Source organism: Nerophis lumbriciformis, linkage group LG28 (assembly GCF_033978685.3).
Source record: "Nerophis lumbriciformis linkage group LG28, RoL_Nlum_v2.1, whole genome shotgun sequence".
Lineage (NCBI taxonomy): Eukaryota > Metazoa > Chordata > Actinopteri > Syngnathiformes > Syngnathidae > Nerophis > Nerophis lumbriciformis.
The window spans coordinates 29,998,065-30,024,484 of record NC_084575.2 but is presented as its reverse complement, the minus strand read 5'-3'; the positions used below and the strand labels follow the sequence as shown (position 1 = coordinate 30,024,484).

Sequence of the window (26,420 nt, the reverse complement as noted above, 5' to 3'; positions counted from 1 at the left end):
CCAAAAATGGCTTTTTTTGCCGATATCCAATATTCCGATATTGTCCAACTCTTAATTACCGATACCGATATATACAGTCGTGGAATTAACACATTATGATGCCTAATTTTGTTGTGATGCCCTGCTGGATGCATTAAACAATGTAACAAGGTTTTTCAAAATAAATCAACTCAAGTTATGGAAAAAAATGCCAACATGGCACTGCCATATTTATTATTGAAGTCACAAAGTGCATTCTTTTTTTTTTAACATGCCTCAAAAACAGAAGCTTGGAATTTGGGACATGCTCTCCCTGAGAGAGCATGAGTAGGTTGAGGTGGGCGGGGTTGAGTTGGGGAGGCAAGAGTTAGTGCTGCAAGGGATTCTGGGTATTTGTTCTGTTGTGTTTATGTTGTGTCACGGTGCGGGCGGGTTTGTCATTCTTGTTTGGTGTGGGTTCACAGTGTGGCGCATATTTGTAACAGTGTTAAAGTTGTTTATACGGCCACCCCTCAGTGTGACCTGTATGGCTGTTGACCGTGTATGAATTGCATTCCCTTGCATGAAAAGGCGTAGATATTATGTGGGACAACCACATAATATTGTTGTCTGGGTGGAAATCGGGAGAAATTCGGCAGGATGGTTGCCCTGGGAGATTTTCGGGAGGGGCACTGAAATTCGGGAGTCTCCCGGGAAAATCGGAAGGGTTGGCAAGTATGACTGGGAGTAGTTTTCCCTACGTCCGTGTGCCACTCCGTACAGCGGCGTTTTAGAAAGTCATACATTTTACTTTTTGAAACCGATGAGTTGGGGGGGCAAGAGTTAGTGCTGCAAGGGATTCTGGGTATTTGTTCTGTTGTGTCTATGTTGTGTTACGGTGCGGATGTTCTCCCGAAATGTGTTTGTCATTCTTGTTTGGTGTGGGTTCACAGTGTGGCGCATATTTGTAACAGTGTTAAAGTTGTTTATACGGCCACCCCTCAGTGTGACCTGTATGGCTGTTGACCGAGTATGAATTGCATTCACTTGCATGAAAAGGCGTAGATATTATGTGGGACAACCACATAATATTGTTGTCTGGGTGGAAATCGGGAGAAATTCGGGAGGATGGTTGCCCTGGGAGATTTTCGGGAGGGGCACTGAAATTCGGGAGTCTCCCGGGAAAATCGGAAGGGTTGGCAAGTATGACTGGGAGTACTTTTCCCTACGTCCGTGTGCCACTTTTAAAAAGTCATACATTTTACTTTTTGAAACCGATGAGTTGGGAGGGGGCAAGAGTTAGTGCTGCAAGGGGTTCTGGGTATTTGTTCTGTTGTGTTTATGTTGTGTTACGGTGCGGATGTTCTCCCGAAATGTGTTTGTCATTCTTGTTTGGTGTGGGTTCACAGTGTGGCGCATATTTGGAACAGTGTTAAAGTTGTTTATACGGCCACCCCACAGTGTGACCTGTATGGCTGTTGACCAAGTATGAATTGCATTCACTTGTGTGTGTGTGTGTGAAAAGCCGTAGTGCCTTTAAGGTTTATTTGCTTTCTGTACTTCTCGCGGCGTTTTAAAAAGTCATACATTTTACATTTTGAAACCGATACCGATAATTTCCGATATTACATTTTAAAGCATTTATCGGCCGATATTATCGGCAGTCCGATATTATCGTCATCTTTAATTATGATTATTATAGTAAAAATAATGATTATTATTATAGAATAAAGTCAATAAAATAATAATCATTATTAACATTGTTGTTATTATAGACAAAACATCATAATAATTACTTGAAAATTCCCACGGAAATTTTAAATGGGCCTGCTATCTGTCCCCTGGACCTCTGGCCGGGGGTCGCCGGAAGCCGAATTTGGGACATGCTCTCCCTGAGAGAGCATGAGTAGGTTGAGGTGGGCGGGGTTGAGTTGGGGAGGCAAGAGTTAGTGCTGCAAGGGATTCTGGGTACTTGTTCTGTTGTGTTTATGTTGTGTCACGGTGCGGGCGGGTTTGTCATTCTTGTTTGGTGTGGGTTCACAGTGTGGCGCATATTTGTAACAGTGTTAAAGTTGTTTATACGGCCACCCCTCAGTGTGACCTGTATGGCTGTTGACCGAGTATGAATTGCATTCACTTGCATGAAAAGGCGTAGATATTATGTGGGACAACCACATAATATTGTTGTCTGGGTGGAAATCGGGAGAAATTCGGGAGAATGGTTGCCCTGGGAGATTTTTTGGGAGGGGCACTGAAATTCGGGAGTCTCCCGGGAAAATCGGAAGGGTTGGCAAGTATGACTGGGAGTACTTTTCCCTACGTCCGTGTGCCACTTTTAAAAAGTCATACATTTTACTTTTTGAAACCGATGAGTTGGGGGGGGGCAAGAGTTAGTGCTGCAAGGGGTTCTGGGTATTTGTTCTGTTGTGTTTATGTTGTGTTACGGTGCGGATGTTCTCCCGAAATGTGTTTGTCATTCTTGTTTGGTGTGGGTTCACAGTGTGGCGCATATTTGTAACAGTGTTAAAGTTGTTTATACAGCCACACTCAGTGTGACCTGTATGGCTATTGACCAATTATGCCTTGCATTCACTTGTGTGTGTGAAAAGCCGTAGATATTATGTGATTGGGCCGGCACGCAAAGGCAGTGCCTTTAAGATTTATTTGCGCTCTGTACTTCTCGCGGCGTTTTAAAAAGTCATACATTTTACATTTTGAAACCGATGCCGATAATTTACGATATTACATTTTAAAGCATTTATTGGCCGATAATATCGGCAGTCCGATATTATCGTCATCTTTAATTATGATTATTATAGTAAAAATAATGATTATTATTATAGAATAAAGTCAATAAAATAATAATCATTATTAATATTGTTGTTATTATAGACAAAACATCATAATAATTACTTGAAAATTCCCACGGAAATTTTAAATGGGCCTGCTATCTGTCCCCTGGACCTCTGGCCTCTGGACATGCTCTCCCTGAGAGAGCATGAGTAGGTTGAGGTGGGCGGGGTTGAGTTGGGGAGGCAAGAGTTAGTGCTGCAAGGGATTCTCGGTATTTGTTCTGTTGTGTTACGGTGCGGGCGGGTTTGTCATTCTTGTTTGGTGTGGGTTCACAGTGTGGCGCATATTTGTAACAGTGTTAAAGTTGTTTATACGGCCACCCCTCAGTGTGACCTGTATGGCTGTTGACCGAGTATAAATTGCATTCACTTGCATGAAAAGGCGTAGATATTATGTGATTGGGCCGGCACAGGCCCAATCACATAATATTGTTGTCTGGGTGGAAATCGGGAGAAATTCGGGAGGATGGTTGCCCTGGGAGATTTTCGGGAGGGGCACTGAAATTCGGGAGTCTCCCGGGAAAATCGGAAGGGTTGGCAAGTATGACTGGGAGTACTTTTCCCTACGTCCGTGTGCCACTTTTAAAAAGTCATACATTTTACTTTTTGAAACCGATGAGTTGGGAGGGGGCAAGAGTTAGTGCTGCAAGGGGTTCTGGGTATTTGTTCTGTTGTGTTTATGTTGTGTTACGGTGCGGATGTTCTCCCGAAATGTGTTTGTCATTCTTGTTTGGTGTGGGGGTTCACAGTGTGGCGCATATTTGGAACAGTGTTAAAGTTGTTTATACGGCCACCCCTCAGTGTGACCTGTATGGCTGTTGACCAAGTATGAATTGCATTCACTTGTGTGTGTGTGTGTGAAAAGCCGTAGTGCCTTTAAGGTTTATTTGCTTTCAGTACTTCTCGCGGCGTTTTAAAAAGTGATACATTTTACATTTTGAAACCGATACCGATAATTTCCGATATTACATTTTAAAGCATTTATCGGCCGATAATATCAGCAGTCCGATATTATCGGACATCTCTAATTATGATTATTATAATAAAAATAATGATTATTACTATAGAATAAAGTCAATAAAATAATAATCATTATTGACATTGTTGTTATTATAGACAAAACATCATAATAATAACTTGAAAATTCCCACGGAAATTTTAAATGGGCCTGCTATCTGTCCCCTGGACCTCTGGCCGGGGGTCGCCGGAAGCCGAATTTGGGACATGCTCTCCCTGAGAGAGCATGAGTAGGTTGAGGTGGGCGGGGTTGAGTTGGGGGGCAAGAGTTAGTGCTGCAAGGGGTTCTGGGTATTTGTTCTGTTGTGTTTATGTTGTGTTACGGTGCGGGTGGGTTTGTCATTCTTGTTTGGTGTGGGTTCACAGTGTGGCGCATATTTGTAACAGTGTTAAAGTTGTTTATACGGCCACCCTCAGTGTGACCTGTATGGCTGTGTGCCGTCGTACTTTAAAGACGGTGCCGAGCGTCTGAATCTGTGAGTTTCAGGTGTAACCGTACAAAAAGAGCTATAGAACTAGCCTGAAAAAAGTTAGCATGCTTACATTAAAATGCTAACATTTAACATGTGTGCTGACGACGGCATGCTAACGGTTAGCATGTCTCACGTTTCAAGTAACCCGGCTGCGAGGTATACGGCTGCGGAAATAGCGAAAAAAAAGTGTAGAATTAGATGAAAAAGTTAGCACGCTTAAGTTAGCTTGATAGAGTGCTAACGTTAGCACACTAACAGTTAACAGCTGTCACGTAAGAAGTTATAGGACTCTTGGTAAAACGGTTGCAAAATTAACGGTTAGCACGTGTCACATACCAAGTTATATGACTGTAAGGTGTATGGTTGTGTAATTAGAGAAAAACAACTTTAAGTTAGCAAAACAATTAGCACTTTAATATTAGCGTGCTAGCATGCTAAAGTTAGCCTGACAAGCATCACATACCAAGTTATATGACTCTAAAGTGTATAGCTGTGTAATTAGAGAAAAAAACGTAAAGTTAGCAAAAAACATTGCACTTTAATGTTAGCGTGCTAGCATGCTAAAGTAAGCCTGACAAGCGTCACATACCAAGTTATATGACTCTAAGGTGTATGGCTGTGTAATTAGAGAAAAAAACGTAAAGTTAGCAAAAAAAAATTGCACTTTAATGTTAGCGTGCTAGCATGCTAAAGTTAGCCTGACAAGTGTCACATACCAAGTTATATGACTGTAAGGTGTATGGCTGTGTAATTAGAGAAAACAACTTAAAGTTAGCTAAACAATTAGCACTTTAATGTTAGTGTGCTAGCATGCTAAAGTTAGCCCGACAAATGTCACATACCAAGTTATATAACTGTAAGGTGTATGGCTGTGTAATTAGAGAAAAAAATGTAAAGTTAGCTAAAAAATTATCACTTTTAATGTTAGCGTGCTAGCATGCTAAAGTTAGCCTGCTAACAGTTAACAAGTGTCACATACCAAGTTATATGACTGTAAGGTGTATGGCTGTGTAATTAGCTAAAAAAAAATAAAGTTAGCTAAACAATTAGCACTTTAATGTTAGCGTGTTAGCAGGCTAAAGTTAGCCTGACAAGCGTCACATACCAAGTTATATGACTGTAAGGTGTATGGCTGTGTAATTAGTGAAAAAATTAAAGTTAACTAAACAATTATCACTTTAATGTTAACGTGTTAGCATGCTAAAATTAGCCTGACAAGTGTCACATACCAAGTTGTATGACTGTAAGGTGTATGGCTGTGTAATTAGAGAAAAAATTAAAGTTAACTAAACAATTATCACTTTAATGTTAGTGTGTTAGCATGCTAAAATTAGCCTGATAAGTGTCACATACCAAGTTATATGACTGTAAAGTGTATGGCTGTGTAATTAGCTAAAAAAAATTAAAGTTAGCTAAACAATTAGCACTTTAATGTTAGCGTGTTAGCAGGCTAAAGTTAGCCTGACAAGGGTCACATACCAAGTTATATGACTGTAAGGTGTATGGCTGTGTAATTAGAGAAAACAACTTAAAGTTAGCTCAACAATTAGCACTTTAATGTTAGTGGGCTAGCATGCTAAAGTTAGCCCGACAAATGTAACATACCAAGTTATATGACTGTAAGGTATTTGGCTGTGTAATTAGAGAAACAAATTTAAAGTTAGCTAAAAAATGATCACTTTTAATGTTAGCGTGCTAGCATGCTAAAATTAGCCTGACAAGTGTCACATACCAAGTTATATGACTGTAAGGTGTTTGGCTGTGTAATTAGAGAAAAACATTTAAAGTTAGCTAAAAAATTATCACTTTTAATGCTAGCGTGCTAGCATGCTAAAGTTCAAATCAAATCAAAACAACTTTATTTATAAAGTTAGCCTGACAAGTGTCACATACCAAGTTATATGACTGTAAGGTGTATGGCTGTGTAATTAGCTAAAAAAAAATAAAGTTAGCTAAACAATTAGCACTTTAATGTTAACGTGTTAGCATGCTAAAATTAGCCTTACAAGTGTCACATACCAAGTTGTATGACTGTAAGGTGTATGGCTGTGTAATTAGAGAAAAAAATAAAGTTAACTAAACAATTAGCACTTTAATGTTAGCATGTTAACAGGCTAAAGTTAGCCTGACAAGCGTCGTATACCAAGTTATATGACTGTAAGGTGTATGGCTGTGTAATTAGTGAAAAAATTAAAGTTAACTAAATAATTATCACTTTAATGTTAGCGTGTTAGCATGCTAAAATTAGCCTGACAACTGTCACATACCAAGTTATATGACTGTAAGGTGTATGGCTGTGTAATTAGCTAAAAAAAATAAAGTTAGCTAAACAATTATCACTTTAATGTTAGCGTGTTAGCATGCTAAAATTAGCCTGACAAGTGTCACATACCAAGTTATACGACTGTAAGGTGTATGGCTGTGTAATTAGAGAAACAAATTAAAGTTAACAAAAAAATTATCACTTTAATGTTAGCGTGTTAGCATGCTAAAATTAGCCTGACAAGTGTCACATACCAAGTTATATGACTGTAAGGTGTATGGCTGTGTAATTAGAGAAAACATTTTAAAGTTAGCTAAAAAAAATTCACTTTTAATGTTAGCGTGCTAGCATGCTAAAGTTAGCCTGCTAACAGTTAACAAGTGGCACATACCAAGTTATATGACTTTATGGTAGCAAAATTAGCTCAAAAAGCTAGCACTTTAAAGTTAGCATGAATGGGCGCTGGCATTGCAGCAGGCCCATAACAAAAGTTGAAGTATGAGCAATAATAATAATTATGGGCTGCTTGCATTGCAAGTTTTGATTAATTGATTGACATTTTTATTAGTAGATTGCACAGTACAGTACATATTCCGTACAATTGATGACTTAATGGTAACACCCCAATAAGTTTTTCAACTTGTTTAAGTCGGGGTCCACGTTAATCAATTCATGGTAAAGCGCCCATAATTATTGTCAATATTACTGTTTAAATTGTTTTTTATTCTAAAAAGTATTTTTTAAAAAGCAGTTACGTACCATGGAACGTAAATATTGTGTTAAAAATGGCGTGTGCCGTTGAGAGATGTTTCATGAGATCGGAGTGCGTTATGTGATATCCGTGACTTTGAGTCTACGAGAGGAATTAGCCGCGCCACGTTTCACTGTCTTTATTGATAACAACGTTTATAACGTTTGGAATTGTAATTTTTCACAGATTACCTTGGAAAACAATAGCAAGGGCATTATTGCTAACACAGGATTTTCGCACCAGATTGGTATGTGACGAACAAACTTGAAAAATATCCAACTGGAAAAGCAAAAGAGTGTAAACTCCCTTGCATTTCTCATTTTTCCCCGTTGTTGTTTGTGTTTAAAACACGGGTAAACAAGTTATTGAACACAAAGTAAATCAAGTAGATTCCTACAAATCGACGTGCCTTTACTCATCCTTAGAATATTGGCGATTACATGGTTTATTTAGCACCTTTTTCAGCACTTAACTGGACAAAAACAAAAAAAAAGGATCAATAAAAGCAGGAAAATGGTGTTTACGTACAAACCCCGTTTCCATATGAGTTGGGAAATTGTGTTAGATGTAAATATAAACGGAATGCAAATCATTTTCAACCCATATTCAATTGAATGCACTACAAAGACAACATATTTGATGTTCAAACTGATAAACTTTATTTTTTTTGCAAATAATCATTAACTTTAGAATTTGATGCCAGCAACACGTGACAAAGAAGTTGGGAAAGGTGGCAATAAATACTGATAAAGTTGAGGAATGCTCATCAAACACTTATTTGGAACATCCCACAGGTGAGCAGGCTAATCGGGAACAGGTGGGTGCCATGATTGGGTATAAAAGTAGATTCCATGAAATGCTCAGTCATTCACAAACAAGGATGGGGCGAGGGTCACCACTTTGTCGACAAATGCGTGAACATATTGTTGAACAGTTTAAGAAAAACCTTTCTCAACCAGCTATTGCAAGGAATTTAGGGATTTCACCATCTACGGGCCGTAATATCATCAAAGGGTTCAGAGAATCTGGAGAAATCACTGCACGTAAGCAGCTATGCCCGTGACTTTCGATCCCTTAGGCTGCATCAACAAGTGACATCAGTGTGTAAAGGATATCACCACATGGGCTCAGGAACACTTCAGAAAGCCACTCTCAGTAACTACAGTTGGTCGCTACATCTGTAAGTGCAAGTAAAAACTCTCCTATGCAAGGCGAAAACCGTTTATCAACAACACCCAGAAACGCTGTCGGCTTCGCTGGGCCTGAGCTCATCTAAGATGGACTGATACAAAGTAAAAAAGTGTTCTGTGGTCTGACGAGTCCACATTTCAAATTGTTTTTGGAAACTGTGGACGTTGTGTCCTCCGGATCAAAGAGGAAAAGAACCATCCGGATTGTTATAGGCGCAAAGTGTAAAAGCCAGCATGTGTGATGGTATGGGGGTGTATTAGTGCCCAAGACATGGGTAACTTAAACATCTGTGAAGGCACCATTAATACTGAAAGGTACATACAGGTTTTGGAGCAACATATGTTGCCATCCAAACACTGTTACCATGGACGCCCCTGCTTATTTCAGCAAGACAATGCCAAGCCACGTGTTACATCAACGTGGCTTCATAGTAAAAGAGTCCAGATCTGTCTCCCATTGAAAATGTGTGGCGCATTATGAAGCCTAAAATAGCACAACGGAGACCCCCGGACTGTTGAACAACTTAAGCTGTACATCAAGCAAGAATGGGAAAGAATTCCACCTGAGAAGCTTCAAAAATGTGTCTCCTCAGTTCCCAAACGTTTACTGAGTGTTGTTAAAAGGAAAGGCCATGTAACACAGTGGTGAAATGCCCTTTCCCAACTACTTTGGCACGTGTTGCAGCCATGAAATTCTAAGTTAATTATCATTTGCAAAGAAAAATAAAGTTTATGAGTTTGAACATCAAATATCTTGTCTTTGTAGTGCATTCAATTGAATATGGGATGAAAAGGATTTGCAAATAATTGTATTACGTTTATATTTACATCTAACACAATTTCCCAACTCATATGGAAACGGGGTTTGTACAAAAGTACATTGGAGAGTATTTTAATGCAGCATTGAGGAACGGGCAATACTGGGGATTTCGGATTCGATCCGAGAGGGCTCGCAATGCCGATACTGACAGTTTTAACTTGAAATGTCACTAGGAAATGTATCCGATACCAAGTAAGCACAGGATTAGTATCGCATATACCAGGCCTGGGCAATTATTTGACTCGGCGGGGCCAGATTTAGATAAAAAAGTGAGTCTACAATCCCTTGATTATAAAATATGTCGATGGAGAGGGGGTGTGACGTTCATATGTTGTCAATATTCAGTGTTTTATCCCTCATAGTTAATATTGTAAATCCCACATTCTTTATTTTTATGTACATTCTGGGTGTCTCATTCAGTAAAAAAAAATACAATTCCATTACGTTTTTTAAGGCGGTTTATCATAACGTTATCATTCAATCAGACAAAAATATGTCTGCGGGCCGGTATATCTATTTTTAGGAACACTAATACAAAACCTCATGACAGACCGCCTTAAAAAACTTAAGTGGAATTTGCCTTTTTTTTTTTTTTACTGAAAGAGACACCCAGAATGTACATGAAAATAAAGAATGTGTGATTTACATTATTAACTATGAAGGATAAAACACTGAATATTGACAACACTGCAAAAAGTCAGTGTTCATCCCATCCATCCATTTTCTACCGCTTATTCCCTTTTTGGGGTCGCGGGGGGCGCTGGAGCCTATCTCAGCTACAATCGGGCGGAAGGCGGGGTACACCCTGGACAAGTCGCCACCTCATCGCAGGGCCAGTCAGTGTTCAAAAACAAGAAAAAAAACACAAAAATTATGGGTATTTTATTTGAACTAAGCAAAAATATCTGCTAATAGAACAAGACATTTGTCAAGACTTTCCAAAACAAGTAACATTAGCTAACCTCAATGAACCCAAAAATAACTTAAAATAAGTATATTCTCACTAATAACAAGTGCACTTTTCTTAACGGACAAAAAAATTAGATCTTTTTTCTCAATATGTTGAAAGATATTCTTAAAATAAGCTCCTGTAGAACTTTGTAATGTCTGGCCTGGTTCTGTAGGCTGTCAGTACTTTCAGTCCCGACACTGCAAAAAGTCAGTGTTCAAAAACAAGAAAAAAAAATACAAAAATGAGGGGTATTTTATTTGAACTAAGCTAAATTATCTGCCAATAGAACAAGACATTTCGGCTTGTCAAGACTTTCCAAAACAAGTAAAATTAGCTAACCTCAATGAACCCAAAAATACCTTAAAATAAGTATATTCTCACTAATAACAAGTGCACTTTTCTTGGTAGAAAAAAAAAAAAAATACCTTTTTGCTCAATATGTTGAAAAATATTCTTAAATAAGTAAATGCTAGTGCCATTATCTTGACATAATGATATGCGCTTGGCATTACATTTCTTGAAACTAATTTATTTTTCTTAATGGAAAGGCAACAAGGCAACCGCTTGTTACTCTCAGGGTCTACTAGCCACTCAGGCAAATCATATGGTCTAAAAATGCATTTTTCCATCGACAACATGACATCATCACGCCAAGTGCGTGCTCTTTCAGTCAATTAGGGCACGAGGAATATATATATATATATATATATATATATATATATATATATATATATATATATATATATATATATATATATATATATATATATATATATATATATATTCCTCGTGCCCTAATTGACTGAAAGAGACCTATATATCCATATAACGCATACTTGCCAACCTTGAGACCTCCGATTTCGGGAGGTGGGGGGTAGGGGGCGTGGTTGGGGTGGGGCGGGGGCGTGATTGGGGGCGGGTCTAAGAGGGGAGGAGTATATTTACAGCTAGAATTCACCAAGTCAAGTATTTCATATATATATATATATATATATATATATATATATATATATATATATATATATATATATATATATATATATATATGTATGTGTGGGAAAAAAAAATCACAAGACTATTTCATCTCTACAGGCCTGTTTCATGAGGGGGGGTACCCTCAATCATCAGGAGATTTTAATGGGAGCATTCGCATACCATGGTTTATATAGGGCACAGAGTGGGTGGGTACAGGCTGGCGTAGGGGCGTGGTGATTGGCTCATGTGTTACCTAGGAGGTGTTTCCGTCTATGGCGGCATGTTGTTACAATTTCGCTGCGCTTGTTGAGGGATGACAGGTCTGGACGGTAAATAATAAACAGTTTCTCTTTCAAGCATAGGTTGCATCTTTTATTACCACTATTGTAAGGTGTGCTGGATGCAAGAATTTGCCATGTTATTGAATATTCAACATTATTGTCTTTGAGGTCCCAAATGTGTTTGCTGAGTTCTGTGGTATTTCGCAGGTTTTTGTTCCTGAAAGAAGCCTTGTGATTGTTCCATCTGGTTTTTAATTCTCCCTCGGTTAATCCTACATATGTGTCGGATGTGTTAATGTCCTTGCGTATTACCTTAGATTGGTAGACAACTGATGTTTGTAAGCACCCCCCGTTGAGAGGGCAATCAGGTTTCTTTCGACAGTTACATCCTTTGTTGGTTTTGGAGTCGCTCTGTCTGGGGGCCGACGGCTCATTTGCAATTGTTTTGTTGTGGTTTGAGATGATTTGTCGTATATTGTTCATGCAGCTGTAGCTCAATTTAATGTTGTTCTTGTTGAATAATTTTCTTAGGATGTTGTCTTTGGGAAAGTGTTTGTCAATCAGATTGAGGAATTTGTGTCCAATGTTCGTTGAGACGTTTTTGCTGTATGGGGGGTTGTACCAGATGATGTCGTTTCGTTTTCTGTTCTTTTTTGGCTGGTTTCCTGGTGTGGGTTCATAGGTGAGAGTGAAATTGTATCCGCTTTCATCAAGGGCTTTTTGGTACGGGGGGGTTGCTTGGTCAAATTCAGCTTTGCTAGATGACAGCATCGATAGCCTTTTATTGATTCCGGTAGGTATTCTTTTCGTGGTGGTGGGTGGGTGGTTGCTGTCATGGTGCACGTATTGGAGTGTTGTGTTGGGTTTCGTGAATGGTTGGTAGCTGTTATTTCTCAGGTTGAAAGTGACGTCAAGGAAGTTGACGGTTTGCTTGTTGGCTTCAATCGTGATCCGTAGGCCGTTCTCTTTGAAAATTTGGCATATGCGCTTCTTGGTATTCTCGCTGCTCCTTGGCGAGGCGCGACACACTGCCAGTCCGTCATCACGGTAAATACCAAGGTTCAGATTGAGGCTAGCGAGCTGGGAGAGGAGGAAACTCCCAACGAGTTATATATATATATATATATATATATATATATATATATATATATATATATATATATATATATATATATATATATATATATATATATAAATATATATATATATATATATATATATATATATATATATATATATATATATATATATATATATATATATATATATATATATCAGCCAAATTTTTCTTTATTGTAATTTTGAAGAATTCATCTGAATGTGCATATTTCTGTTCAAAATAGTTTGAAATCTCAAATGTGAAATGTTTAAATAGTAACTGTCAGTTTACTGTACTACTATATGAGTACGTATTTTCTGTTGTTTCATTAAAAATAAAACAGCAAAGTCCATTTGGTTGTCATCTGTTTTAATTATGAGACACTATTGTGTCAAAGTCATATTTTTTTTTTCATGCTTGAAATAAGAAATTATTACTTTAAAAAAGTAGTTTCATACTTGTGAGTGTTGATGACACAGCTTTGCAACACTTGATATTCTAGTTTCAAGCATGTTTTACTCAATATAGGTCATCAAATCTCAACAACAAGCTGTAATATCTTACTGAGATCATTTAGGACCAAAACCCTTAAAACAAGTAAAACACTCTAACATAAAATCTGCTTAGTGAGAAGAATCATCTTATCAGACAGAAAATAAGCAAATATCACCCTTATTTGAGATTTTTTATCTTACTTAGATTTCAGTTTTTGCAGTGCACATATTTTACAATCAACCGAAACACAACCAAAATGCAACAAACAGTGAAATATGAACACGACGCAAATCTCGAAACCGGTCCTGGCACACCCCGCTTCGCTGCAGGTCCGCAGGCCACACCCCCCCCCACAAAAGTGTTAATTCCACGACTGTATATATCGGTATTGGTTGATATCAGAATCGGTAATTAAGAGTTGGACAATATCGGAATATCGGATGTAGGCAAAAAAAAGCCATTATTGGACATCTCTAAAAATTACATTTTCAAAATAAGAATTTGACAATTTCCCATCTATTTTTATGTTGTTTGGCATCATTATCAGTTTCAAATGCTGAATAAATGTTTTAAAGAGAGTAATACTAAGTGAATATCTATTTTTGGCCTTAAAAATAAACCTTTTACCGAGTATTATGATTAAATAATGACAGACCAAACAACCTTGGAGGTTGTTTACGAACATGTAAAGTCTACTGCAGGCCTGGGCAACTATTTGACTCGGGGGACCAGATTTAAAAAAACTGTGTCTGGGGGCCAGTATATCTATTTTTAGGAACACTAATACAAAACCTCACAATAATGATTGAAAGCTAAAAACGATACGACAGACCGCCTTAAAAAAACAGTGTGGAATTTGACTTTTTTTTTTTACTGAATGAGACACCCAGAATGTACATGAAAATAAAGAATGTGGGATTAACTATGAAGGATAAAACACTGAATATTGACAACATATTTTACAATCAACCGAAACACGACCACAATGCAACAAACTTAGTGAAATATGAACGCGAAGGGTAAAAAAAAAGGAACACCTACAATCTGAGATATCTCATAGTGACCAAAGTAACTAATTAGATGACCATAGTAACTAATTAGATGACCATAGTAACTAGTATATCATGCAGATTCCAAGCATTGAAAGACTTAGTATTGTTGAAGACTTACGGTCATTAGAAAAACATCACTGCACATCATAATGGCGGCTACACTTTCTATCTTAAACATCTAAAACAATTATTTAGGAATGTCCGGCGGGCCAGATTGAAAAGCTCAACGGGCCGCACCTTAATTTGCCCAGGTCTGGCATATACTGATACCGACATTCATACTAATAATTTTGACTTGAAATGCCATGACTATTGAATACCTTCATGAATTTACCTTTAGTTAGTTGATTATGATTATGAGAACACAGGAAGAAATACCGTTCCAACGCTTTGAACGCTGCGGCTCATAAAACGGTGCAGCTAATTTATCGATTTTTCTTCGTTAACGGCCTTAATGTTTTGTATTCGCCAAAATAGTTTTCATGGAGCATAGACACAGAAAAGGTGAGGTATTGTTTGGGCTATGGTGCCATCTTTTGGAAATGTTCGCTTACTGCAGGTGCTGCGGGTTGGAACTGTACTTCGTGTTTTGTGCTTTTAACCTGTAGTACAACTGTTTGTGGTGTTTCTGCGCAAAACGATTCTTCATCACTCCAAGCAACGTTTGTCAGTTTTACAATATAACTAAAACTATTGACACTTACTAAAACTTCCCATGTGTGTTTACAAGTGTCCGTGTTAGTATTATTGACTTACAATGGCATTGTTTTTGTACCGTTTCAGTTTTTTTTTTTTATAAATCCACCAAATCGTCTTTGTGTAGTCATTGAGTCGGTTTCGCTGATTGGAGAGCTAACTTCCTGCATTGTACATAAACACTCATTTTTAAGAGTGTAATGTGTTTATATTTGCCCTGCATTTAATAATGTATTTTGAAATTGTGACTACCGTATTTTCCGGGCTATTGAGGCTACACCCACAAATTTAAGTAAGAAAAAAAATATATTTTTACATATAATAGCCGCACCATACCATAAGCCGCAGATATATACCAGTACAATTATTTTTTAAATATTTAGTTGCATGTCCTAATTGTTTCCAAACGGTGTCTGCAATACAGCAGTAAAACGGCTGATCAAACAAAACAGAAGTCATCATCATGGACCCTTATGCTGATGATTAACTTGTGTGATGGCTGTATTATGCTGATAGTATTTATTTGTACCATGAATTGATTAACGCGGACCCCGACTTAAACAAGTTGAAAAACGTATTTGGGTGTTACCATTTAGTGGTCAATTGTACGGAATATGTACTGTTCTGTGCAATCCACTAATAAAAGTTTCAATCGATCAATCAATCAAACCCACTAGCTGCGGAAATTAGCTCTCCAATCAACTAAACAGACTCAATAACTCCACGGTGAAGCTATGGTGAGTTTATTGAGGAATTTGTGAAACTGAATAAATACAAAAAGATTTAAAAAACACACACTCATAAGCCTGTTAGCATATTAGCTCATTCCAACGAGGCTAACTTGATTACATCACGATAGGATATACAATTATGCACGAAAACACCCCTACAGACATCATACATGGGACGGTTTAGTAAGTATGAGCAGTTTTAGTTATATTGTAAAACTTACAAACTTTGCTTGGAGTGATGAATGAAGAATCCATACGAGTAGAATCGCTATGGATGACGGGATGGCACTTGTACTTCCGGTTCAAAGCATTAAAAAGAAGAAAATACTGTAGGCGTTCAAACCCATAGCAGAAACAAAACATGCCTTTTCATTGCTTGTATTTTATGAAAACTATCGCACTATTTGAAAAAAATCCACATATTAGCTGCACCGTTTTGTAAGCCGCAGGGTCCAAAGCGTAGGGAAAAAAAGTAGCGATTTATAGTCCAGAATGTACGGTAATAGTACAATAGTACTCACCAGGCGATCGAGGCTGTGAAGGTGGTCCTGTGTTACCGAGTGTCGGCATGGACCAGGAACACCTGCCTGTGCCACATGAAAGCATAGGATGAGGAACAAGCACAGACACTGAGCCTGTGGGAAGAAGGTGAAACGGCAGAGAATAAGTACAAAACTATACACAAACCAGTATAGAGTATACAAGATCAACAACATATCCAAATGTATGCTGCTTATTCACATAGTACATAGACTACCATTTCTATTAAAAAAACAAAAACAAATAGTGATTGATGACTTCTATTTTGTTTGATCAGCCGTTTTACTGCCAGGCACCGTTTGGAAACAATGTTTGTAAATAAACATTCACAAAATCGGATTATGGTCCGGTGCGGCTAATATATTTTAAAATATGTATTCCTTCTAAAATTTGGTAGATACAGCCTAAATATAATGCACTCTATAGCCCGGGAAAATACGGAAGTCATAATTTCAAAATAAGAAAAAATACAGATAAATAAATGCAGGGCAAATATAAACACATAATTAATTATTTTAATCAGATTAACCGCACCTTAAATTTGGATTAATCCTGATTAATCACAGTAAATGACGTACTTGCATAAATTAAATTAACTAAAAAAAAAAAAAAGCTAATATTTTAATATCATTCTAATATTAGCCAATGTTTGGAAACAAATGCAATTTTATTGTCAGGATAATTGTACATGTTTGACGAGAATGCACAACATTTATTTACTTGAAACATGGACACAGTTTATCTTAAAAGGGAACTGCACTTTTTCTGGAATTTTGCCAATCATTCACAATCATTATACAAGAAAACACATATTTTAATTTTTTTGTAAGATTCTAAAAGGTAAGATAAACCTTACAAATGCTAAAGATGAATGAAAGATGGATTACCTTTGTTGCCTTTAAAGCTCTCTCAAACAACTTCAAAACCCTGCATCAGCATTAACTGTGATCATCCTCATTTGTATTGATTATTAATTGATAAAAAAAAAAATCGATTAAATGTTTTTAATTTTTAATTTGTATTTTACTTGTCATGTCCGGCCACTCAGGTAAATCATATTGTTGATGTAGATGCTCATATCTGTTGAACACATTTACTTTATTTGTATGTGACTTTATTGTACGTTTTGGTCGAATTTTATGAAACAAAACAAGTTTTCGTTTAAGTAATATAGAAAGTTATCGGAACGGTTATCTATTTTATGGAGGAACATAGTTAAGCATAGAAGTGGCACCCAATGTTATTAAGAGGTATAGATTTTGAATCGAGAATCGATTCTAAATCGAATTGTCACCCCCAAGAATTGAATCAAATCGAATTGTGTGGTGTCCAAAGATTCACAGCATATATATATATATATATATATATATATATATATATATATATATATATATATATATATATATACACACACACATATATATATATATATATATATATATATATATATATATATATATATATATATATATACATATATATACAGTATGTATATACACATATATATATATACACATACATATATGTATATACACATATATATATATATATATATATATATATATATATATATATATATATACACATACATATATGTATATACACATATATATTTTTTAAACAAATATATACACATATATATATATATATATATATATATATATATATATATATATATATATATATATATATATATATATATATGAACAGACAAGAGGCTGTCTTTGTTGCACCAAGCCAAAGGCTTGGAAAATTCCATTGTGTACGATGGGAGGAGATGGGAGAGGGGTTATCTATTGTGATCCAAGACTTGCCCAGGCTCGATCCAGGACCAGCCCAAGCCCGAGGCATCTTTTTCTTTTGTGTTAATGCGACCGAAAACAATGGCTGTTTACATACTCCCCTTTTCTTTAGAAACAGCTGTTATTATGTAAACAGGGAAAATCAAATAAAAAAAAAATGCGGTGCAATCTTTCGCCAGAGCGTGGGTGACACTGTAAGAGGTTTCAGGTCGACACGTTTTTCCTCAATTGAGCCAAATTGAATTATGCCTCTGTTTGATTCTTTGTTTCCATCCATCCATCCATCCATCTTCTTCCGCTTATCCGAGGTCGGGTCGCGAGGGCAGCAGCCTAAGCAGGGAAGGCCAGACTTCCCTCTCCCCAGCCACTTCGTCCAGCTCTTCCCGTGGGACCCCGAGGCGTTCCCAGGCCAGCCGGGAGACATAGTCTTCCCAACGTGTCCTGGGTCTTCCCCGCGGCCTCCTACCGGTCGGACGTAACCTAAACACCTCCCTAGGGAGGCGTTCGGGTGGCATCCTGACCAGATGCCCGAACCACCTCATCTGGCTCCTCTCGATGTGGAGGAGCAGCGGCTTTACTTTGAGCCTCCCCGGGATGGCAGAGCTTCTCACCCTATCTCTAAGGGAGAGCCCCGCCACCCGGCGGAGGAAACTCATTTCGGCCGCTTGTACCCGTGATCTTGTCCTTTCGGTCATAACCCAAAGCTCATGACCATAGGTGAGGATGGGAACGTAGATCGACCGGTAAATTGAGAGCTTTGCCTTCCGGCTCAGCTCCTTCTTCACCACAGCGGATCGATACAGCGTCCGCATTACTGAAGACGCCGCACCGATCCGCCTGTCGATCTCACGATCCACTCTTCCCTCACTCGTGAACAAGACTCCGAGGTACTTGAACTCCTCCACTTGGGGCAAGATCTCCTTCCCAACCCGGAGATGGCACTCCACCCTTTTCCGGGCGAGAACCATGGACTCGGACTTGGAGGTGCTGATTCTCATCCCAGTCGCTTCACACTCGGCTGCGAACCGATCCAGCGAGAGCTGAAGATCCTGGCCAGATGAAGCCATCAGGACCACATCATCTGCAAAAAGCAGAGACCTAATCCTGCAGCCACCAAACCAGATCCCCTCAACGCCTTGACTGCGCCTAGAAATTCTGTCCATAAAAGTTATGAACAGAATCGGTGACAAAGGGCAGTTTTGGCGGCGTCCAACCCTCACTGGAAACGTGTCCGACTTACTGCCGGCAATGCGGACCAAGCTCTGGCACTGAGCATACAGGGAGCGGACTGCCACAATCAGACAGTCCGATACCGCATACTCCCTGAGCACTCCCCACAGGACTTCCCGAGGGACACGGTCGAATGCCTTCTCCAAGTCCACAAAACACATGTAGACTGGTTGGGCAAACTCCCATGCACCCTCAAGGACCCTGCCGAGAGTATAGAGCTGGTCCACAGTTCCACGACCAGGACGAAAACCACATTGTTCCTCCTGAATCCGAGGTTCGACTATCCGGCGTAGCCTCCTCTCCAGTACACCCGAATAGACCTTACCGGGAAGGCTGAGGAGTGTGATCCCACGATAGTTAGAACACACCCTCCGGTTCCCCTTCTTAAAGAGAGGAACCACCACCCCGGTCTGCCAATCCAGAGGTATCGCCCCCGATGTCCACGCGATGCTGCAGAGTCTTGTCAACCAAGACAGTGTTTGAACCTGACAAAAATAAAACAAATATCACCCTTATTTGAGATATTTAATCTTACTTAGATTTCAGTTTTTGCAGTGTAGCTATTTATTTATGATTTTGAAGGCATAAAAAAGCCAAGCATGTGTGTTCTTGTCTTATTGTGAATGATAAACAGCACATCTAATTACCAATGTTGGCATAACTCCAGTGTGACTGATCTGATGACTCGGTCAGAGTGCAGAAGCGTTCCCATTGTGACGTCAATCTAAGGACATTGTGGTATTTTGTGACGTTCACACTTTGCGGATTGTAAATACAATTAGATGTGGTTTTATGGACACAATGAAACACAATTAAGCGTATGAAGTCAACTTGTTTTTCCATTCTATTGGGACTATAACCACTGCAATGGAGCCAGGATTAGCAATCTTATCCCTGTGTGCATGTTTATTATCACTGACCGTGTAGAAACTTTTAGGTAAGCATTCGTGTACAGTCATAATTAAATCTGGGTTTAATCATACGTGATTACTGCAATACAATTATGTAATTAATCATAGGCTTTACCATGTGAACTTTGACAACCTTATTTTTTATTTATTTAAACAATATTTTACTTTCCAACTTGATGTTAGAATAATTCTGTATATATTATCACACAACTTTTATGCTTAAGAGCCGTTGCTATAAGTATCGTCAATTGTGCTGAAGTGGTATTTTTCTTTGTCTGTGCAAAGCTGACAATCCAAAAGATTGCAAGCCAGTCTGGTATCAGTGTCTGTGTCCAGGAACGGCCTCCTGCTTGTCAAGGCCGAACACCGCCGTGACGCAGACAGAGCAGAGACAAGGCGATATCACCAGCGTCAACACATTTGCATTTTTTTTTATAATTGTCAGGTTCCGGGCAGACCGGGGTGGTGGTTCCTCTCTTTAAGAAGGGGAACCGGAGGGTGTGCTCTAACTATCGTGGGATCACACTCCTCAGCCTTCCCGGTAAGGTCTATTCAGGTGTACTGGAGAGGAGGCTACGCCGGATAGTCGAACCTCGGATTCAGGAGGAACAATGTGGTTTTCGTCCTGGTCGTGGAACTGTGGACCAGCTCTATACTCTCGGCAGGGTCCTTGAGGGTGCATGGGAGTTTGCCCAACCAGTCTACATGTGTTTTGTGGACTTGGAGAAGGCATTCGACCGTGTCCCTCGGGAAGTCCTGTGGGGAGTGCTCAGAGAGTATGGGGTATCGGACTGTCTGATTGTGGCAGTCCGCTCCCTGTATGCTCAGTGCCAGAGCTTGGTCCGCATTGCCGGCAGTAAGTCGGATACGTTTCCAGTGAGGGTTGGACTCCGCCAAGGCTGACCTTTGTCACCGATTCTGTTCATAACTTTTATGGACAGAATTTCTAGGCGCAGTCAAGGCGTTGAGGGGATCTGGTTTGGTGGCTGCAGGATTAGGTCTCTGCTTTTTGCAGATGATGTGGTCCTGATGGCTTCATCTGGCCAGGATCTTCAGCTCTCACTGGATCGGTTCGCAGCCGAGTGTGAAGCGACTGGGATGGGAATCAGCACCTCCAAGTCCGAGTCCATGGTTCTTGCCCGGAAAAGGGTGGAATGCCATCTCCGGGTTGGGGAGGAGATCTTGCCCCAAGTGGAGGAGTTCAAGTACCTCGGAGTCTTGTTCACGAGTGGGGGAAGAGTGGATCGTGAGATCGACAGGCGGATCGGTGCGGCGTCTTCAGTAATGCGGACGCTGTATCGATCCGTTGTGGTGAAGAAGGAGCTGAGCCGGAAGGCAAAGCTCTCGATTTACCGGTCAATCTACGTTCCCATCCTCACCTATGGTCATGAGCTTTGGGTCATGACCGAAAGGACAAGATCACGGGTACAAGCGGCCGAAATGAGTTTCCTCCGCCGAGTGGCGGGGCTCTCCCTTAGAGATAGGGTGAGAAGCTCTGTCATTCGGGGGGAGCTCAAAGTAAAACCGCTGCTCCTCCACAACGAGAGGAGCCAGATGAGGTGGTTCGGGCATCTGGTCAGGATGCCACCCGAACGCCTCCCTAGGAAGGTGTTTCGGGCACGTCCGACCGGTAGGAGGCCACGGGGAAGACCCAGGACACGCTGGGAGGACTATCTCTCCCGGCTGGCCTGGGAACGCCTCGGGATCCCCCGGGAGGAGCTGGACGAAGTGGCTGGGGAGAGGGAAGTCTGGGCTTCCCTGCTTAAGCTGCTGCCCCCGCGACCCGACCTCGGATAAGCGGAAGAAGATGGATGGACTCAATATAGTGAGGAGAGTCGCCCGGACATTGTATCCTTCTACAATCTCCAGCACGTTCTGCCAAAAGATTGTATGCCTCCTTCTTTTATTTTGGACCCTCCCCGACCACATGGCCACGGATGTTTCCAAAGGACAAAGGTCGCAAAAAAAGTTCTCAGAAAAGGTCGTAAACAATTCACAGCAAAGGTCAGTTCAAAAAGAGTTCGTAAAATAGTTCAAAAAGAGGTCCATAAAATAGTTCAAAAAGAGTTCGCCTGGAAATTGGGCAGATGCTGTCATCTCTCTGCTTTGAAGTCCTTGGGCCAGAACAACATCCTTCTGATTACCATACATGAGAGAAAACAGAAAACCCTTCATGTGGCTCTCCCCCTTACACAGTGGAGTTTTACGAGCATTCTTCTTGGTAGGTTTCAAAGACAGCTTTTGTCTTCTTACTTGACAGAACTCAATGCAACACAAAGTTTTTTGTGATAATTTAGAAACAATTATTCTAACAATAATCATATATTGTGTCCAACTGGAGTTGTCGAGATTACCCCCCTTCCCTCAGCGACAGCTTCAGTGATGTAAACAGGGACCTCCCAAATAAACAGAGGAAGCACGCGGGTTAGACCTTTAGAACGTAGTTTAGATCTGTAACTAGAATACAGCCCAAAACAACGTGTCTCCTCATTGAGCCAAATTGAACTCTTGTCTCTGCATGATTCCTTGCTTCTCGTCTGTTTAATAGATGTCATCAGTGTATGAACCTGACACCTGAACCATTCAATTTAACAAAAAAAAAATGGGGGGGGCTAAGAAAACTTTTGGGCTTTACTGTTAGTTGTGCCATTTTTAGCATGCTAACATCAAAGTGCTAACTTTTTTTGTGTGCAAATTTTACACTTTGTCTAATTCCGCAGTCATACACCTTACAGTCATATAACTTGGTACTGGAAACATGCTAACTGTATGCATGTTGCCATTAGCATGCTAACGTTAAAGTGCTAGCTTTTTGAGCTAATTTTTCAACGGTTTTCCCGCGAGTCATATAACTTGGTATGTGACCCTTGTTAACGGCTAGCATGCTAATGTTAGCATGCTAGCAATAATGTGCTAACTTTTTTTTGCTAATTATACTCTTTTTTTCTCTAATTCCCCAGCCATACATCTTAGAGTCATATAACTTAGTATGTGTCACAAGCTAACTATTATCATGCTCACGTTAGCTTTCTAGCTAACTATTATCATGCTCACGTTAGCTTTCTAGTTAGGTAACTCAGCTAGCTAACTTTATGAACTTGTTTTGCAACCGTTTAACCCATAGTCATAGAACTTGGTATGTGACACTTGTTAACTGTTAGCATGCTAACTTAAGCTTGCTAACTTTTTCACCTAATTTTACACTTTTTTTTTTCTAATTCCCCTGCCATACACTCTATAGTCATACATCTTGGTATGTGACACAAGCTAACTGTTATTATGCTCACGTTAGCTTGCTAGCATGCTAACATTAGCACCCTAACTTTTGGAGCTCGTTTTGCAACCGTTTAACCCATAGTCTTATAACTTGGTTTGTGACACTTGTTAACTGTTAGCATGCAAACGATAGCATGCTCTCAAGCTAACTTATACTTGCTAACTTTTTCACCAAATTTTACACTTTTGCCATACACCTTAGAGTCATATATCTTTGTATGCGACACAAGCTAACTGTTATTATGCTCACGTTAGCTTGCTATTATGCTAACATTAGCATCCTAACTTTTGGAGCTAGTTTTGCAACCGTTTAACCCATAGCCATATAACTTGGTATGTGACACTTGTTAACTGTTAGCATGCAAATGATAGCATGCTATCAAGCTAACTTAACTAACTAACTTTTTCCCCTAGTTTTACACTTTTTTTCCTTTAATTCCCCTGCCATACACCTTAAAGTCATATAACTTTGTATGTGACACAAGCTAACCAATATCGTGCTCACGCTAGCTTTCTAGTTAGCTAACTTAGCTAGCTAACTTCATGAGCTAGTTTTGCAACCGTTTAACCCATCGTCATATAACTTGGTATGTGACACGTGCTAACCGTTAATTTTGCAACCGTTTTACCTACAGTCACATAACTTGGTATGCGACACTTGTTAACTGTTAGCCTGCAAACGATAGCGTGCTATCAAGCTAACTTAAGCTCGCTGACTTTTTCACCTAATTGTACACTTTTTTTTCTCTATTTCCGCAGCCATACACCTTTGAGTCATGCAACTTGGTATATGAAACATGCTGACCTGTTATCGTGCTATTGTTAGCACACATGCTAAGTGTTAGCTTTTTTTTATGTAAACATGCTACTCTTTTAGGCTAGCTCTGTGGCTCATTTTGTACGGTTACACCTTAAACTCACAGATTCAGACACTCGGCGCCATTTACTAAGTACAAATGTTCTAGTTTTATTAGGGCCCGCATGGCCCATTGCATAAGGACTCCCTTTGGGACATAAGGACCTATTGAATTTGTAAGGTTTTATTATTTCTTTCTTTTTTCTTCCGCCGCCTCTTTGAGCACTAATTTGACCCACTTAACATGCTTCAAAACTCACCATATTTGACCCACACATCAGGACTTGCGAAAATTGCCTTTTAATAAAAAAACCGAACCCAAAAACTCAAAATTGCGCTCTAGCGCCCCCTAAAAAGAAAAAAAAACTAAGCTGCCTGTAACTCCCACTAGGAAGGTCGGAGAGACATGAAACAAAAACCTTTATGTAGGTGTGACTTAGACCTAGATTTCATAATAGTATATTCTTGGGCAAAAATCAACAGGAAGTTGGCAATTCCCCCTTCAAGACAAAAAAGTACTAAAAACAGTCACTTTTGCCTCTTTGAGCTGTAATTTGACCCCCTTAACATGCTTCAAAACTCACTGAACTGAACACACACATCAGGACTGGCACAAATTGTGATCTAATAAAAAAACCTAACCCCAAATCTCAAAATTGTGCTCTAGCGCAATTTTTTAATGAAACGCACAAAAAACTGCTCCTCGGATGAAAAAACTGACAAAACTGCCTGTACAAAACAAAAACCTCTATGTAGGTCTCACTTAGACCTACATTTCATAAATTGACAACCCCCAGCAAAAATCAACAGGAAGTTTGCTATTCCCCCTTCAAAACAAATTTTTGGTAAAAACCGGTCACCTTCCTTCAAAAACTATCTCCTCTGAGCGCGTTTGTCGTTTCGGCTTCAAACTAACACAGGAGAGAGATTGAACCCTTGTGTATAAAAGTATAGAACAACGTTTGTATAACTGCTCCGGTTTTGATTTTATGACCCTTCAAAGAACCGCTCCGCTGATGCTGCTGTTATTTCAAGATGGCTGCTTAAAAGCAGGAAGCACCAGCGTGCCCACACAATGCAGACAAGGTAGGTACACTAGACAAAAGTATTGGGACACTTCAGACTAAAAGTAGACAAAAGTATTGGGACACTTATGACTACAGCATGACAAAAGTATTGGGAAACTTGTAGCTAAAACTTGACAAAAGTATTGGGACACTTCGGACTAAAAGTAGACAACAGTATTGGGAAACTTATGACTACCACTGGACAAAAGTATTGGGACACTTACACTGGACAAAAGTATTGGGACACTTGGGACTAAAACTTGACAAAAGTATTGGGACACTTAGGAGTACCACTGGACAAAAGTATTGGGACCCTTCGGACTAAAAGTAGACAAACGTATTGGGACACTTAGGACTACCACTGGACAAAAGTTTTGGGACACTTACACTGGACAAAAGTATTGGGACACTTAGGACTACAACTTGACAAAAGTATTGGGACACGTAGGACTACCACTGGACAAAAGTATTGGGACACTTACACTGGATAAAAGTTTTGGGACACTTACGCCTAAACTTGACAAAAGTATTGGGACACTTAGGACTACCTCTGGACAAAAGTATTGGGACATCTACACTGGACAAAAGTATTGGGACACTTGGGACTAAAACTTGACAAAAGTATTGGGACACTTGACTACAACTTGACATAAGTATTGGGACACTTCGCACTAAAAGTAGACTAAAGTATTGGGACACTTAGGACTACCACTGGACACAAGTATTGGGACACTTAGGACTACCACTGGACACAAGTATTGGGACACTTACACTGGACAAAAGTATTGGGACACTTGGGACTAAAACTTGACAAAAGTATTGGGACACTTATGACTACAGCATGACAAAAGTATTGGGACACTTGTAGCTAAAACTTGACAAAAGTATTGGGACACTTAGGACTAAAAGTAGACAACAGTATTGGGAAACTTAGGACTACCACTGGACAAAAGTATTGGGACACTTACACTGGACAAAAGTATTGGGACACTTGGGACTAAAACTTGACAAAAGTATTGGGACACTTAGGAGTACCACTGGACAAAAGTATTGGGACACTTCGGACTAAAAGTAGACAAAAGTATTGGGACACTTAGGACTACCACTGGACAAAAGTATTGGGACACTTAGGA

General features: G+C 39.4%; 1 protein-coding gene across 3 annotated transcripts in view; it reads right to left on the bottom strand.

Moving 5' to 3' along the window:
• LOC133571049 (uncharacterized) overlaps positions 1 to 26,420 on the bottom strand; it is an 81,171-nt gene that overhangs the window by 25,941 nt on the left and 28,810 nt on the right. For 2 of the 3 annotated variants that reach the window (XM_061924050.1, XM_061924051.1), the window contains exon 2: positions 16,127 to 16,240. In XM_061924050.1, the coding sequence (XP_061780034.1) occupies positions 16,127 to 16,240 (114 nt within the window). The remainder of the gene's footprint in view (positions 1 to 16,126; positions 16,241 to 26,420) is intronic. The other variant, XM_061924052.1, reaches the window with a different exon arrangement.